Here is an 18031-nt window from a genome sequence, read left to right on the forward strand (position 1 = left end):
ATTCAAAAAATGAATCAACGGGGAGTTGTTGGGCATATGTTAGAGGTGAAGCTACAGTGAAATAAGAAGAATGAGACTAATGGGATTATCATGATACGCAGATAGGATGAGTGGTTTTCTGAACGTACTGTAGCAGAAAGGCTCTTCAAACTTGATTGCAGAAGCTATTAGCTCTTGCACTTCTATACAGTATTTTTTACCCAGACTTCAATTTCCACCATCAATTTGAACAACATTAATAGTTGACCACTGTATAATAATAGAAAGAATTCCACACAGCATTTCAACAACTTGGTCTTCCATTGCATATTCCATGTTTGAGGATGAACCCTGTAAGGGAGAAAGTTGGAGTACAACAAATAAGAAAAGAGTTCCTTCGGGTGGAGGGATAAATGACAGCCATGAGATTTTTTTTTTTAGTTTTAGAGATACAGCTCGGAAACAGTCCCTTCGGCCCACCAAGTCCACACCGACAGGCAATCCCTGCACATTAACATCTCCCTACACACTAGCAACAATATTTACATTTGCACCAAGCCAATTAACCTACAAACCTGTACATCTTTGGAGTGTGAGAGGAAACCGAAGATCTCGGAGAAAATCCACACAGGTCACAGGGAGAAGGGATAAACTCCGTACAGACCGCACACATAGTCAGGATCGAACCTGGGTCGCTGGCACTGTAAGGCAGTAGCTCTACCGCTGTGCCACCGTGCTGAAAGATTCTTTGAATTCTTTCCCAAATCATACAGCTTGGCGAAATTAATCACTTTTTAATTTGTATTACTATGCAGTAAAATCTTTTGTACTTTAATATTTCTTCCACGTCAGCTGTTGTATATCTTAACACTAAGTGAGTCATTGTCTGATCTGCCGACCAACAAAGGCTGGAGTGAATTAACCAGTATCATTTGAAGTGGCTGCAGAACAGACTGTTAGTGTAGGTTACACAAAAAAGCTGGAGAAACTCAGCGGGTGCAGCAGCATCTATGGAGCGAAGGACTGTTAGTGTATGTTGGTCTTAGCACTGAGCACCATTCTGATTACAGATAAATATATTGAAGTAAACTTTATAACTGTCTGAAGGGACCCGACCCAAAATGTCACCTACCCATGTTCTCCACAGATGCTGCCTGGCCTGAGTTACTTCAGCACCAAATCCTTTTCTGTAAAACAGCATCTGCAGTTCTTTGTTGAAAAGATTTCTCCATAGAGAAACCATGTGTCTGGCTTAGATGTGTGGGCAGAATTGTAACGGTCCAATATTCTGGATGTAGCTAAGTGTAAGGTGGCTTTGGGTGATCTGCGGTTTAAAGGCACAAAAGTACAGTATTGACAATGGTGAAAATGAAATATATGTTTGCCTGTTGTGATAAGGGTATTGCTACTGGTTTTTTGGCTGAGGCCACATGAAAGGCAAAATCACCTATCTGTATGCTGCAGAAATCGGTATTAGTTTATGGATGGAGAGACTGCAGAAAGTGCAAAGATAGGTACTGGCCGGAGAAGAGGGAAAAAGGACCTTAAAATGGTCAGAAGGAGACAACAAGCAGGTAATTGTATTAGCAGTCAACTAAGGTTGAAAGAATATCAATTTGCTGGTTGAACAGGAGCTTAGATTTAAAATTGATTGATAGTGGATATAAGGTCGAGTGGCACAATTGCGAGTAGAGATGGTTCCGAGTCGGTTGTTGAGTCAAGAGAGTTTTATTGTCATGTGTCCCAGATAGGACAATGAAATTCTTGCTTGCTGCAGCACAACAGAATATGTAAACATAATACAGAACAGGAGATAATTCAGTGTGTCTATCTACCATAGATCATATCTATGCACAATAAATAATCAGATAAAGTGCAATAGTCTGTTATTGTTCAGAGTTTGTTTGATGGCCTGATGGCTGAGGGGAAGAAGCTGTTCCTGAACCTGGATGTTCCAGATTTCAAGCTCCTGTACCTTCTTCCTGATGGCAGCGGAGAGATGAGTGTGTGGGGAGGTCAGAGCCGATGATGGATTGGGAAGTGGTTACAACTTTCTGCAATCTTTTCCGCTCCTGGACACGCAAGTTACCGAACCAAGCCACGATGCAACCAGTCAGTATACTCTCTATTGTGCACCTGTAAAAGTTCAAGAGAGTCCTCCTTGACATACCGACTCTTCGTAATCTTCTCAAGAAGTAGAGGTGCTGATGTGCCTTCTTTATGATTGCATCAGCGTTCTGGGACCAGGAAAGATCTTCGCAAATATGCACGCACAGGAATTTGATGTTCTTGACCCTTTCCACCATCGTCCCGTTGATGTAAACGGGATTGTGGGTCCCTATCCTACCCCTTCCAAAGTCCACAATCAGTTCCTTGGTTTTGCTGGTGTTGAGAGCCAGGTTGTGCTGGCACCATTTGGTCAATTGGTCGATCTCACTTCTATACCCTGACTCATCACCATCAGTGATTTGTCCCACAACAGAGGTGTCGTCGGTGAACTTGATGATGGAGTTCGCACTATTTTCAGCTACGCCGTCATGAGTACAGCAGGGGGCTGAGCACGCAGCCTTGAGGTGCTCCCGTGCTGATTGTAAACGAGGATGACACATTTCAACCAATACAGACCGGTCTGTGGATGAGGAAGTCGAGGATCCAATTGCAGAGGGATGCGCAGAGACCCAGATGTAAAGAGCTTGGTAACCAGCTTGGAGGGGATGATGGTATTAAAAGCCGAGCTGTAGTCTATGAATAACAGCCTGACATATGAGTTTTTGTTGTCCAAGTGGTCCAGAGCGGAGTGGAGAGCCAGTGAGATCGCATCCACCGTTGACCTGTTGTGGCGGTAAGCAAACTGCAGTGGGTCGCGGTTCTTGTCGAGATAAGAGTTGATTTGCGCCGTAATCAACCTCTCAAAGCACTTCATCACCACAGACGTTAGTGCCACTGGTCGATAGTCATTGAGGCATGTCACCTTGTTCTTCTAGGGCACTGGTATAATTGATGCCCTTTTAAAGCAGGTAGGAACCTCAGACCTCAGAAGTGAGAGGTTGAAAATGTCAGTAACAACTCCAGCCAGTTGGTCCACACAGATTTGTAGAACACGACCGGGTATTCCATCGGGTCCAGGCGTTTTCCGAGGGTTCACCCCTCTGAAGGATCTTCTGACGTCGGCCTCTGTGACTGTGACTGAAATACCATTACGGCGAATGGGGGCTCGGGAAGGCACATCAGTGTTCTCCCTATCAATGCGTGCTTTGAACGCATTGAGCTCGTCAGGGAGTGATGCTTTGCTGACATTTGAGCTGCCTCCTGATTTCGCCTTGTAGGCGGTTATGGCATTCAAGACCCGCCACTGTTGCCGGACATCCGTCTCGTCCTCCAGCTTGGAGCTGAAGTCCCTTTTGGCCCTTTTGATTACCTTACCAAGGTCGTATCTGGACTTACACAAAAATGCTGGAGAAACTCAGCGGGTGCAGCAGCATCTATGGAGCGAAGGAAATGTGCAACGTTTCGGGTCGAAACCCTTCTTCAGACTGATCTTGTGGGAACCTCAGACCTCAGAAATGAGAGGTTGAAAATGTCCGTAAAAACTCCAGCCAGTTGTGCACGTAGGCACAAACGACATCGGGAAGAAGAGGAAGGAGGTTCTCCAACATGAGTTCAGAGAGTTGGGAAGAAGACTGAAAGGCCGGACTTCTAGGGTGGCTATCTCTAGATTGCTTCCAGTACCACGTGCTAATGAGGACAGATACAGGGAGATAGGGGATCTGACTGTGTGGCTGAGGGGCTGGAGCAGGGAGCAAGGATTTAGATTTATAGACCACTGGGATCTCTTCTGGGGTAGGGGTGCCCTGTACAAAAGGGATGGGTTACACCTTAACTGGAGGGGGACCGACATTCTGGCAGGCAGGTTTGCTAGGGCTACACGAGTTGGTTTAAACTAAATAGTGGGGGGGGAGGGATTGACAAATTGGGAGTATAAAGATTGAAGGGGAAATGGCAACAGGAAAATTACAAAAGATTCTCGAATTAATGGGAAGGAAAGCTTGAGAATGGACAACAGAGTAAGGTCAGGGCCAATTGCGATGGGGGAAGTGAATATGGAGGTCAAAGTACTATATATGAATGTGCGAAGTATAAGGAATAAAGTGGACGAGCTTGAAGTTCAGTTAGAAACTGGCAAGTATGATGATGTGGGAATTATTGAGATGGCTGCATGAGGGCCAGGGCTGGGAACTGAATATTCAAGGGTATACATCATATCGAAAAGACAGACAGGTGGGCAGAAGGGGTGGGGTTGCCCTGTTGGTGAGGATTGAAATTCAGTCCCTTGCAAGGGGTGACATTAAAACAGGATATGTGGAGTCAGCATGGATAGAACTAAGGAATTGTATGGGTGAAAAGACCCTAATGGGACTTATCTACAGGCCCCCAAACAGTAGCCTGGACATAGGGCGCAAGTTGAATCAGGAGTTAAAATTGGCATGTAGTAAAAGTAATGCTGTGGTTGTTATGGGAGATTTCAACATGCAGGTAGACTGGGAAAACCAGGTTGGTACTGGACCCCAAGAAAGGGAGTTTGTGGAGTGCCTTCGTGATGGATTCTTTGAACAACTTGTATTTGAGCCTACCAGGGAGAAGGCAATTCTGGATTTAGTGTTATGTAATGAACCGGATTTGATAAAGGACCTCGAGGTTAATGAGCTATTAGGAGGCAGTGACCATAACATGGTCAGGTTTAATCTACAATTGACGAGGGAGAAGAGTAAATCGGAGGTGTCAGTGTTACAGTTGAATAAAGGGGACTATGGGGCCATGAGGGAGGAGCTAGCCGAAGTTGACTGGAATGATACACTAGCAGGGATGACAGTGGAACAAAAATGGCAGGTGTTTCTAGGAATAATGCAGAAGGTGCATGATCAGTTCATTCCTAGGAGGAAGAAAGATTCCAAGGGGAGAAAGGGACGGCCATGGCTGACAAGGGACGTCAGGGACAGTATAAAAATTAAAGCGAAGAAGTACAACATAGCAAAGATGAGCGGGAAGCAAGAGGATTGGGTAATGTTTAAAGAGTAACAGAAGATAACCAAAAAGACAATACGGGGAGAAAAGATGAGGTACGAAGGTAAGCTAGCCAAGAATATAAAGCAGGATAGTAAAAGCTTCTTTAGGTATGTGAAGAGGAAAAAAATAGTTAAGACCAAAGTTGCACCCTTGAAGACTGAAAAGGGTGAATTTATTATGGGGAACAAGGAAATGGTAGATGAGTTGAACAGGTACTTTGGATCTGTCTTCACTAAGGAAGACACAAACAATCTTCCTAATATAGTAGTGGCCAGAGGATCTGGGATGACAGAGGAACTGAAGGAAACCCACATTAGGTGGTTTTATAGACTGATGGGACTGAGGCTGATGAATCCCCAGGGCCTGATGGTCTGCATCCCAGGGTACTTAAGGAAGTGGCTCTAGAAATTGTGGATGCATTGGTGATAATTTTCCAATGTTCTATATACTCAGGATCAGTTCCTGTGGATTGGACGGTAGCTAATGTTATCCCACTTTTTAAGAAAGGCGGGAGAGAGAAAACGGGGAATTATAGACCAGTTGGCCTGACATCGGTGGTGGGGAAGATGCTGGAGTCAAATTATAAAAGATGAGATAGCCGAACATTTGGATAGCAGTAACAGGATCGGTCCGAGTCAGCATGGATTTACGAAGGGGAAATCATGCTTGACTAATCTTCTGGAATTTTTTTGAAGACGTAACTAGGAAAATGGACAAGGGAAAGCCAGTGGATGTAGTGTACCTGGACTTTCAGAAAGCATTTGATAAGGTCCCACATAGGAGATTAGTGGGCAAAATTAGGGCACATGGTATTGGGGGTAGAGTGCTGACATGGATAGAGAAGTGGTTGGCAGACAGGAAACAAAGAGTAGGGATTAACGGGTCCCTTTCAGAATGGCAGGTAGTGACTAGTGGGGTACTGCAAGGCTCGGTGCTGGGACCGCAGCTATTTACAATATACATCAATGATTTGGATGAAGTTAATTCAAAGTAACATTAGCAAATTTGCAGATGACACAAAGCTGGGTGGTAGTGGGAACTGTGAGGAGGATGTTATGAGAATGCAGGGTGACTTGGACGGGTTGGGGGTGTGGGCAGATGCATGGCAGAGGAAGTTTAATGTGAATAAATGTGAGGTTATCCACTTTGGTAGCAAAAACAGGAAGGCAGATTACTATCTAAATGGCGTCAATTTGGGAAAAGGGGAAGTACAACGGGATCTGGGGGTCCTTGTTCATCAGTCTATGAAAGTAAGCATGCAGGTACAGCAGGCAGTGAAGAAAGCGAGAGGAATCAAATATAGGAGCAAAGAGCTCCTTCTGCAGTTGTACAGAGCCCTAGTGAGACAACACCTGGAGTATTGAGTGCAGTTTTGGTCCTCTAATTTGAGGAAGGACATTCTTGCTATTGAGGGAGTGCAGCGTAGGTTTACAAGGTTAATTCTCGGGATGGCGGGACTGTCATATGCTGAGAGAATGGAGCAGCTGGGCTTGTACACTCTGGAGTTTAGAAGGATGAGAGGGTATCTCATTGAAACATATAAGATTGTTAAGGGCTTGGACACGTTAGAGGCAGGAAATATGTTCCCGATGTTGGGGGAGTTCAGAACCAGGGGCCACAGTTTAGGAATAAGGAGTAAGCCATTTAGAAGGGAGACGAAGAAACACTTTTTTTCACAGAGAGTGGTGAGTCTGTGGAATTCTCTGCCGCAGAGTGCAATGGAGGCAGGGTCTCTGGATGCTTTCAAGAGAGAGCTAGAAAGGGCTCTTAAAAATAGTGGAGTCAGGGGATATGGGGAGAAGGCAGGAACGGGGTACTGATTGGGGATGATCAGCCATGATCACATTAAATTGCGGTGCTGGCTCGAAGGGCCGAATGGCCTTCTCCTGCACCTATTGTCTATTGTAATTCTGCCAAAATTTGTTCCATTTGGATGAGGTGTGGAATAGTACTGATACTGCGAAGGCCACTCATTTTTAATTTGTAAGTGTGATCACCCTTTAAAACTCAAAAGTCTCAACACGGGTACAGGTTACTGTTGTCTTAATTTTAAATGAGCGTTTTTTTTAAATTAGTCAAAAGGCAGTTTTATAATGTCTTTCTGAATCCCTGGCAAAGATTTTGCTGAAATCCCAAGGCACAATGAGTAATTTGATTTTAGGAGTGGAGAGTGAAGGTGATTTGGCTATGGTTTTTATGAACAGTTAGCAAGACCTTTTGGTTCTATAATAAACTGATAAATCACTAAGTTGGTGTGGTGAGGCTGCCTGTGAGGGGCAGTGTTGGCTGAGCAATGCAGACATTCAGCATTGCGATGTGGGGACAAGGGCTGGATTGAGTTTGCATGGTGCATGTGGGCTTTGGCGACAGACTGGCCACATTTGTGGGATCCAAGCAGACTCTCAAAATATGGAGGAGCTGCTGTCATTCTTCTTTTTTTTTTTTTGCATTATCTGTGCCCACTACGATACCATCCTGAGCCCGGCATCCTGACACGGACCAGCCACATGACTTGTCCTAGCATGCCCAAGGCAGCCATCACTAGCATCTCCATCCAGAAATTCATTGCTGAATTTGCACCATGTTCCTGGCAAGACAGCACATGACTGAGGAGAGAGCAGACATTTGTGCAGGGTTGATGTAATGACTTCTTTTTAGCACTATTTGCATTAACTCTTTCATTCCTCAGGATGTTTCCTGAGTGCTAAGTGGTGTACCAGTATGTTAATTCTTGCCATTTACTTATTTAAGTTCAATTACAATAATTGAGGATAGATTGGAGTCAGCAGAACCTATTCTAGCTAGGAGGGAAGTCAACACAAGATACTACTCCTGCTTCTTTAGCTCTTTGGCATTTGATCCAATTTGTGATCCCAGCTACAAAGACAGATGTATACAGCAATTTGTTCTTCCCCCGCACAATTAAAGCATGGAATAATCTCCACCCAACTATAGTTACCCAACCAGATGCAACTAAATTTAAAGTAGCTCTTTCTTCCCAATAACCCTTTCTTGCTTAAGCCCTCCCTTCACCACCTCCAGTTTAAATTCCAATTGGAATATTTTGGAGGACCAAGAAACCAAAAACTTTTAAGATGGAGAAGGATGTGAATTTTACATGATATTAGCTGTATTTCCTTGGAATTTGCAAATATAACATTGGAATTGCCCTTACTACTACCAAACCTAAATACAAAGCACCTTGCATCATATTTCTGAAATTAATGTCATGCTTTTTTCTTGAACAGCACACGTGGGATATGATCAATGTCATTGCATTTTCAAATCGAGGAAAACATAAATTAATGTTGAATTCAAAACACTGCAAAATTTCAGGAAATAAATCTGACTGGAAGCTTTGTGGCTATTAGTTTATCAATTGAATTGGTGTATTTATTTTTCTTGTATTACATTAGTACCAGCAAGGTTTTCAAATTACTACATCCTGTATTTATAAAATGAGAATATACAGAAATATGAGCTTATTTGAAAATAGCCAGCAGATGAAACTGCTTTAAATAAGCAAAATATGATCCCCACGGGCAGTAGAGGACATTCTTCTCTTGGTGAAATCAAATTATTTGTCATTTGCAGTTAATTTGAGGGAGTTTATTGTGCAAAGACAATATTGGCAGTTGATATCCAAAAGACCATTTAACCTTTTACCTTAACGTGACAGCAATTGATTTCTATGCGGAGGAGGGGATTGCAAGGGAGGAATGTGTGACTTGGATTAAATCATCTAAAGGCTGTCGGTTCCTTCCTGATTTTTTTTAATTTCAGTGTCTCAGTGAAAAGCTATTAATTTAGTGCTTTCTGCCAAAGAACTTGAGTGTTATGCAAAATGTGATAAAATTGCAGGTCTAATATTCTTCTGGAAAATTGTAACTTGGGTTTATTATATGACCCGGTCCACAGATTGTCGAAAAGGAATTCATTTTCTGAAAACCAAATGTTCTTTATTTTTGAATCACCAAAAATAAACGATGAAATATTATTTTAAATTGCATTGTCATTTCTATTGTTGCATGACTGAGTCTTGGAGCAATTTTGTTGTGTAAGAATTTTACTTTTGAAAACTTATTTCTAAAAATCCATAAGTACTTTGGATTTGTTTGCTGCAGAGTTCACTTTGAGAAGTGGCACTGAGCTTTTTGGAAGCTCCTGTATTAGATTGCTTGAATTAGCCTTTGTACTCTTGAACTTGTGTGGAGGAAAACTGCTTGCAAATTCATAATTATAGCCATGTGACTGCTCTTCCATATTTTCTTTCTCTCAACTTCAGGAAATTTGTCCACTTGGACTTGAACTAAAATAATATTGTTTCAACTAAGATAATGGCATCTGCAGAACTCCCCATCAATGCTGCCTTCCATATTCTCCACAGATGCTACCAGACCCAGAGTTCCTCCAGCACTTGCTTTTTTACATAATGGTACATGCTTTCTCAGCTTAGAAATAAACAGCTGCCACTTGGATAATGAAGAATTTAACTGCTTATGCTCAAGAATGTGAGAGAGATATTGGACAAAAAAAAAAAAAAATAACTATTTTTGTCAAGGCACTGCAGTTATCACTGGTAATGTAGTATTCTGAGACTAAATTATGGTTTATATCTTTATAAAAATTTATTTTTTTATATAACTTCAAATGTATCATCTGCTTCTCAGCTTCGCATTGGGAAGTGTTCAGAGCAGTTATTAATTCTATCATAGATTGATGGTTTTAGGAGAGAAAGGAAGGAAATAGGAGACAATGAACTGTTCAATCTCACTGCTTCCTTGTGAACTGAAAGGAAAAAGTAGAAAATGTAAAAATAACACGGGAGTGTTTGGTTTTCAGAAGTTAAGTCGCACATTATCTCCAAATACTTCAACTCTTTGGGAACTGAAGACTGGAACCATCTGGATCTTATAAAGCTAATTTCCTTTGCCAGGTTGAAATATCTGTGTACTTTGGTTACCTGACTGTCTAATATTGAATGTTGGTTTATTTTTTAGAAACTAGTAGTGGAGAATGTTGACGTGCTTACACAAATGAGAACCAGCTTTGACAAACCAGACCAGATGGCAGCGCTCTTCAAAAGATTAACATGTGGGTATAGAGTATGTTTACCAATTCCAGAAACTGGATAGACAATGTAATGATGTTCCAGTCTGTGACACTGCCTCACAGTTGCAGAACTATAATTCCATTGCATGTTCTATAAATAATAAATTGTTAATTTTAACTTTGTACATTGTCAGGACTTAAATGCTGAATTGTTTTTTTCCCCAAGGAGCTGGATGAAGGAAATGAGAACCTTGCCTAACCCCATCTCACTCAAAGGGAGAATAATACTTTGCTACACAGTTTCTCTGTCATGCACCAATACTTTTATCCTGTTAGGCAAGATCCCAGTGAGTTTGCGTTGGTGGGAAATATTTGACTCTTGTACTCCAGTCAATTAGCGCGTCAACAGTGTTCAGTACTGGAATTATTTCAGATTTTATAAATTTCATGAGATATTTCATCTCCAGTTTTTTTGTAGTGGTGACAACCACCAGTTCTTTTCCATTTGTATTGTTCCAAACGAAGCTTGGCAGTTGTGGTAAGTTTTGAAAGTGCTGATAAGATCCCAAGGGAAAGGCAATATACTTTTATCTCTTTAGTCTAAAAGATCAGAATACTTTTCATAGCTTTGCTGTTTGTACTTCCATTCAAGGCTGTAAGGGAATTGATGAAATTCACTTTTGAGTCATTGGTGATATTCAGAGATTATTTGACATAATATTATTGTGATGAGCATAAGATATATTTTGATGGGCGCCAGAACTTTAATCTTGTCCCAACTGACTTTAGAACTGAACTCAAGTGTACAGCGACATTCCACGGTGAACATTTGTGGAGACAGACAACTGTTTGACGCAGGTTATCAGCTAACTCAAAACAGACTAAGGTCAACTTGAGACCTCTGTTCAATCTGTACTTGTACATGGTTTTCAATTTTGCCTTTAAAAACATGTTTTTGCTGTCAAGTTCTATGTTAGATGGTTTAAACATTTGAAAAGATTCATTAAATTTCCTGATGTGATGGATAGAAAAGAAACTGCAACAGTCTAAGTAACTTTACGATAGGAAATCCTTTCTAATCCTGCAGAGCTCATGGTTCCTGATTTCCCATCTGTTTGAGAAAGCAGGTCAGAATTCTTCAACTTGCTGGAAATTTTAATGTTAAATGAAATACTTATCAATATAGACTGAGAATTGAGTGGGAGGATGATATGTTGAAGTCAAAAGAAGTCGTGGAAAATCTCATTAGCTGCCCCACATATAACGCAAGAAATAAGCCATCCGACCTTCTGAGACAGACACAAAAAGTTGGAGTAACTCAGCGGGACAGGCAGCATCTCTGAAGAGAAGGAATGGGTGACGTTTCGGGTCAAGACCCTTCTTCAGACTACCCGAGCCTGTTTTCTTCCATTAAGATTATGGTTTACTTCTACCTCAGCAACATTTCTGAGCAAAATCCTCAATCGTTTGATTCTGTTAATATCCATCAATGTGTGTTTTGAATGAACATAGTGAATATCCACAGTCCTCCAGGTTACAGGGTACCTCTGAAACTGTGCCCTGAAGTCTTGAGGTTCTCAGCTCTGGGAAACATCCTCCCAGCTTCTTGACCTACTGGGCTTTTGAGTTTCTGAACTAGCCCATGATTCAACAAGTCAGTATGCTCTCTTCGCATACACCTGGTGACAGTATATTCAATGACAGGCCGGACCTCCTTAATCTTCTCAGGAAGTAAAGGCATTAATAGCTTTCTGTGATTGCATCAGTTTGCTGCACGCAGTTTAGATACTCTATCGCCGTCCTGAATTTTAGTGGGTCCATATTGGCGCAGGTGCGGCACAGTGCCAGATTCGATCCTGACTACGTGTGCTGTCTGTTTGGAGTTTGTATGTTTTCCCTATGACCACATGGGTTTCTCCAGGTGCTTCAGTTTCCTCCCACATCCACAGACATACAGGTTTATAGGTTAACTAGACCAAGTGCAGACCCGTTGGGTCTGCTCCCCCAATGGTGTGATCCCCCAACCCAATATTCCACCATGTACCCGTCTCCTCCAATGGAACTGAAGCCGTTCTCAAAAGTAAGATTCCAGCACTGCCCTGCCTCTTTAAAAAAAATCCCTGCCTGCTGCAGCAGTGAAAAGTTCAGTGTTCCTGTCTTGCAACATTGTTTCGAAGTGTGTTGGAAGCTGAGGAAGGAGCAGCCGTCAACGAATCGAAAGGCAGGAAGGGATCCGTACTGCAGGCGGACTGATTTGAGTTTTATATATATAATAGATAGATTGGCTTCAGTAAAATTGTAAATTGTCCCTAGCATGAAGAATACTGCTAGGGTATGGAATGATCGCTGGTCAGCACAGACTTGGTGGGCTGAAGGGCCTGTTTCTGTCCTGTATCACTAAAGTCTACAGGTCCTTTTTAGAGCAGAATATGTGTCATAATCAACTTATCAAAGCACTTCATCATGAACATGATCAAGCTTCAGGATCTTGTGATTTATTCATCTCTATTGGCATTACAAAAATAAATGGCGAGTTTGTCAAGTTGGATTTGTCCTGGAAAAACAGATTGAACTGGGGCTTTTTGACTACTGTTGTTTTTTCTCTCTATGGATGTCATAGTTACTGCGGCCAGAAGCACTGAAGTATTACTTTGTAGTTTGTGTTTCATGTTGGCTGCAGATAAACTTTGTGTGCATATCAGGAAATATTTAAAGATAGGCACGAATATGACTAAAATGAAGGTGTGGCATTAAAATATTATTTTTTAATGCAAAAGTAATCGCCCTTTGCAAATAAAAATGCAGATGCTGAAAATATAAAATAAAACAGAAAATGTGATGAAATAGTCAGCATATCAAGCTCAAGCTGCATCTGTGGGAAGTGAAACGGCGTAATCCTTTGCAGAGCACCAAAACCTTCACTCTCTAGTTCCTTAAGTAAAGTGCCATGAAATATAACCATCCTTTACTCATGATTTGTAAACGTGGAGAATCCAAAATCCACATTTTCATTACATTTTAGAATTTTCAGAAATAATCTAGTATCACTGCCTATATTTTAAGTGTGCTTCTGAAGCTTCTAAGAATTTGAATCCTGTCCACAATAAAATGTTTTGGTACATTTTATTTAAGTTAATTACTGAGTAGCTGATTAGTCTGAAGTTAGAAATGATTCTGTGGAACACAGATATTTCTGAAGTCGTAATGCTTAAGGCATTGTTGTACTGTTGATCAGTCTTGCAAAAAACCTAGATGTTACTCATTTCTCTCTTCTTAAATCTAGCGGTTGACAGTGTACTGAAGAGGATGACAATAATTGGTGTTATCCTATCATTTCGTTCACTGGCACAGGAAGCGCTTAGAGATGTAAGTACTGATGGAGTTGTATGCGTCATATGAATGTCTTTGAATATCTTTGTGGTCAAATTGCCAAATGCTGTATAACATTCTTAAAAATAGTGAGTGTCACGGGGAGAGGAAATAATTTTGAGAAAACATCTAACGGGAAGGTAGTGAATTCAAAGGACTCCTGGGACTACATAGAGTATTAATTTAAATTGGCCAGAATATAATAAACATTTTAGCTTCCTCTAAGATATGGCTTCATTATTTAAGGTGGAATGGAGGAAGAACTGAAGGCTTGTCAGTTTATTGTCAGTGGTGGAAATTCAAAGTGCATCATGGAGCATGTGTGATGTACTCTATTCAAACAAGTATGAGCACATCAAATTGTTGTCATGTTATATGGCATTAGATTGTTGGAAAATATTTTCGGGATGTTATATGGCATTAGATTTTGCAGCCTAATGGTGATTCTTTTATTTCTGAAGTGCTAAATATATTTACACCTTTTTGTACTGAAAAAGCTACCACAAGAGTTTAATGAACGTTTCATGATGAATAGTAAGGGCCAAAAGACCAAATGGTTGGCCTTAGAAATGAGTTTGCAATGTCTGAAATGATTACTTTTTTTTTTTTTTTGTTTATTTTATTTTATTAGAAGTTAATACAGCACAAAACAGTACAATGGAACCTAATTTTAGGTGCAACTATGTAATACCGTAATCCATTCTATGTACAACGTCTAGTTTTATGTTATAAGAAGGAAGTAAGCAGGACACCAATAGAAAGGGGAAAAAGTTGGTAGAGAGTGAAAAACGTGAAGTGTGTAATATTAAAAAAGGAAGAGAGAAAGTGGAAAGTAGAAATAGGCCCCTTAAAAGAGAATTTTTCAAATCTGTAATCGGAACGATCTTCCGCGTCATGACTGAAATCAGGAATCCTTAGTACCGCTCACATGATTCCAAAAAGTCGAAAAGGAGACCAACTCCTTAAGTTGGCCTTATCTAAATGAGTCTCATTTGCAATGTCTCCAAATTCCTAATCCACATTTTGAGTGAAATGATTACTTTGAGGACTGATTAAATATCATTATTTTATTCCTATGACTTTAGATAGTTGAGGGGTGAATGCAGTCAGGATGTTTTAATTGAGTAGATTTGGTGGTGGAATTAATTTCCTATGGTGGAGAAATCCTTAACAATGGGGCTTGATCTTAAAGTTGAAACTTTAGGGCCTGTCCCACTTACGTGTCCTTAGCTCGCAAATTACGCAACCTTGTGGTCGCGATGAGGCGCACGGGCATTGTATGGCCGCGCCGGGCCGGGCCCACTTAGAAGCACGGAGGGGTATGTAGTTGTGCATGACATCGTGCATGGCTCCGAATTTTTTGTAGTGAACGAAATCTTCGCGCGCCAACGGCCTGTCGCGGAACTGACGGCCAAAGTGGGACAGGCCCAAGACCCTGGCGCGACGCAACGTCTCACCTTCAGCAGCAGAAGAAGCCGGCAAACGATCGCCAAACTCAGCCTGGGGCTCACGGCCGTTGCGGTCCGGATCCGCCCCCACTTCTACTCCCAGAGTGGGGCCAAGAAAATTGAAGATAGACACAAAATTCTGGAGTAACTCAGCGGGACCGGCAACATCTCTGGAGAGAAGCAATGGGTGACGTTTTGGGTCAAGACCCTTCTTTTCAGACTGAAGAAGAGTCTCGACACGAAACGTCACCCATTGCTTCTCTCCAGAGATGCTGCCGGTCCCGCTGAGTTACTCCAGCTTTGTGTCCATCTTCAAATGACGTCACGCACTCTAGACAGCTGTGCGTACGCATGTAATCGTGCCCGACCTTCGCGGGACCATCGCGGCTCATCCAAAATCGACTGCTTCTAAAAATTTGGGTGTTTGTTTCAGGTTCTGTCTTGCCACATTCCCTTTCTTGTGAGTTCAGTTGAAGATTTCAAGGATCACATTCCGAGGGAGACAGATATGAAGGTATTGTAATTTATAGATCGATTTTAACATCAAGTTATTTATGGTCTACTTCATCTGAAGTGTGTACTGCTGATTATATATGGCTGGAATTGTAGAAAGCTAAAGTATTAATTTTACATTTAATTAAAAATCCTGCTGCAGTGCACATTCCACATGCAATTTTGCTTTCTCATGTTGAATTTCATTGTCATTTGTGGTGAAAATGTTTGGAAATTGGAAAATTTATTAAATCAAAACAAAATGGTGAAAACTTGGCAGGTCAGGCAGCGTCTGTGGAAAAGGAAAGAGAGAACTGGAAGATTTTAGCACAACCTTTTAGCATCTGCAGTGTCTTTGTGCAAACCAGTTTATTTGAACTAAATGAATGTGATTAAGTTTTCTGGAAGCAATCTAGCTGATCAAATATCAAAGAAATAGCATGTGCAATTGAACTTCATCCATAAATTAATGGACGCCTTTACTAATTTATCTGTATCCTTTGAAAATGACTTGGGTGGCATGACACGAAGCATGACATGCTAATTTGATCAACAAAGAAAAGTTGATCAAAATATATTCATTATGGATTTGGATCCAATTTCCAAACCTGAGTGAGCAGGTCATTTAATAGTGTAATTTGAAAGCACTGAAATGAGTTGATACCTCTGTGTCCACAGAGCCGTTTTGCCATGTAGGAGGATGTTGGGTAATAATAGAATATTTTTTTCATTAGATCCATACTAACCAGGCAATCTTCAAAACGCCAAGGGCAAAACTGCCAGTTTGTTAGTACCCCATTCATCACCGACATCCATCAACAAGGTGCAATAATGTCTATTATTTGCACTACATTAACAGTCCAAACGTGCTTCATTAGCACCCCACAAGCACTAGCCTTTATCACCAAGATGTGGGCTACAGGTGCACGTGAACAGCAATACACGTGTTGCAATGAATCAAGAAGTTAATTCATTATTTTACCCTCTCGGGGGCTATTGGGAGTTGGTAATAAATGCCTGCTATGCCAGCAATCCCCACTACTCAAAGAACTAAAGGTACCACATTATGACCTTGTGCCATTTCTTGCACCTTCTCTTCGAAGGTTCAAAGGTCAGTTTATTGTCACGTGTACCAATTAAGGTACAGTGAAACTCGAATCACCATACAGCCATACTTTTTTTTAAAAAACCAACAAGACACACAACTACATAAAAGTTAACATAAACATCCACCACAGCGGATTCCCCACATTCCTCACTGTGATGGAAGGCAATATAGTCTAATCTTCTTCCCTCTTTATTCTCCCGCGTTTGGGGCAGTCGAACCATCCATAGTCGGGGAGATCGAAGCTCCTGCAGCCGGCGATCGAAGCACCCGTAATTGGGCGACTGAAGCTCCCGCGTCTTTCAATGCTAATGTAAAATTGAAGTGATTCTTGGGGTTCTTTGCCAAATAAATAGCTTTTTATTCGAATTTCCAGTACTTTTAAATCTGATTAACGAAAATTGATACATTTATTGGTCATTGGTTTCACTTGTTTGCAAAGGTTTGTACAAGAGATTCATCTTTTAATTCCTAGATGTTGCCTAGTTCTTGCTCCATGCATGTCCATGTGTAATTCTGGTTTTGACGCAAAGCAAATACATGTAGCAAGCAACTACAATTCAATAGAAGAAACCAAGCTTCAGGCACAGGAACGCAACCATAACGATTATGATTTTGAAGTACCGTCAGGAAAACCACACCATATCCATTTCCTTGAGCAGTATTATTTCTAGGGTTTCTATCAGCAATTTAACATGAAAGTCCCCTTGATATCTTGTATCTTAGATTTAGTAAATCGATTTTGGGCTGTTATATGAAGATCTATAAAGTTATTTTTATTGTCTTAAATATGATTTCTTAACCTGTGCAGGTTGCAATGAATGTGTATGAACTTTCTTCAGCATCGGGATTGCCTTGTGAAATTGACCCTGCATTGGTGGTTGCTCTGTCGTCGCAAAAGTCAGGTATTGGACTCTGCAATGTAGTTTCAGAATAATCTTCAATAACTCTTTCATTGTGTGTTTCCATTTGCAGACTTAAAGTGTAAGATCAGATTTCCAAGATGTATAAAGTCGGTGAAACAATGGAAATGGTATTGGGTGCAGAGAGATAGGATTTGACATTGCTGCAAACTGTGGGCAAATTTGTTTGGGGGTCCTTTCCAACTACAGCATTAGCAAGTTTTTGAATATACTCCCAACATAAGATGAAGACCACAATAATGGCAAATATTTCTTTAAATGTTGTACATCGATTGAGTAGGTAGTGTAGAAGATTTATTGATGGCTTATTTTTTTTCAATCATGTTTGCGTGTGGACTTGGAAAACCTAGAAGTTACTGTAGAGAAATGGGCAGTCAGCCCAACCAGTCCATTATTTACTTTCCATGGTCAAATACATTGAGTCATATTTATTGCATTTAATTAGCAACAGATTTGGGAGTCTTCTACCATAAAGATTGATGCAAAATATCTGTCATTGCTTATTCTCATTAAATGTACAAATCTCCAGCCTCTAAGAGCCAGTATTCACTAGAATCTCTCTTCCTTTTTATACATAATAAACCCTCATTTTAACGGAC

The 18031-nt window shown here is 41.0% G+C and overlaps 1 protein-coding gene across 4 annotated transcripts in view; it reads left to right on the forward strand.

Moving 5' to 3' along the window:
- nckap1 (NCK-associated protein 1) overlaps positions 1-18031 on the forward strand; it is a 153135-nt gene that overhangs the window by 113348 nt on the left and 21756 nt on the right. For all 4 annotated transcript variants that reach the window (XM_055637842.1, XM_055637843.1, XM_055637845.1 and 1 more), the window contains 4 exons: positions 10044-10137; positions 13379-13461; positions 15346-15426; positions 17321-17414. In XM_055637842.1, the coding sequence (XP_055493817.1) occupies positions 10044-10137; positions 13379-13461; positions 15346-15426; positions 17321-17414 (352 nt within the window). The remainder of the gene's footprint in view (positions 1-10043; positions 10138-13378; positions 13462-15345; positions 15427-17320; positions 17415-18031) is intronic.

This window comes from Leucoraja erinacea, chromosome 7 (genome assembly GCF_028641065.1).
Source record: "Leucoraja erinacea ecotype New England chromosome 7, Leri_hhj_1, whole genome shotgun sequence".
Taxonomy (NCBI): domain Eukaryota; kingdom Metazoa; phylum Chordata; class Chondrichthyes; order Rajiformes; family Rajidae; genus Leucoraja; species Leucoraja erinaceus.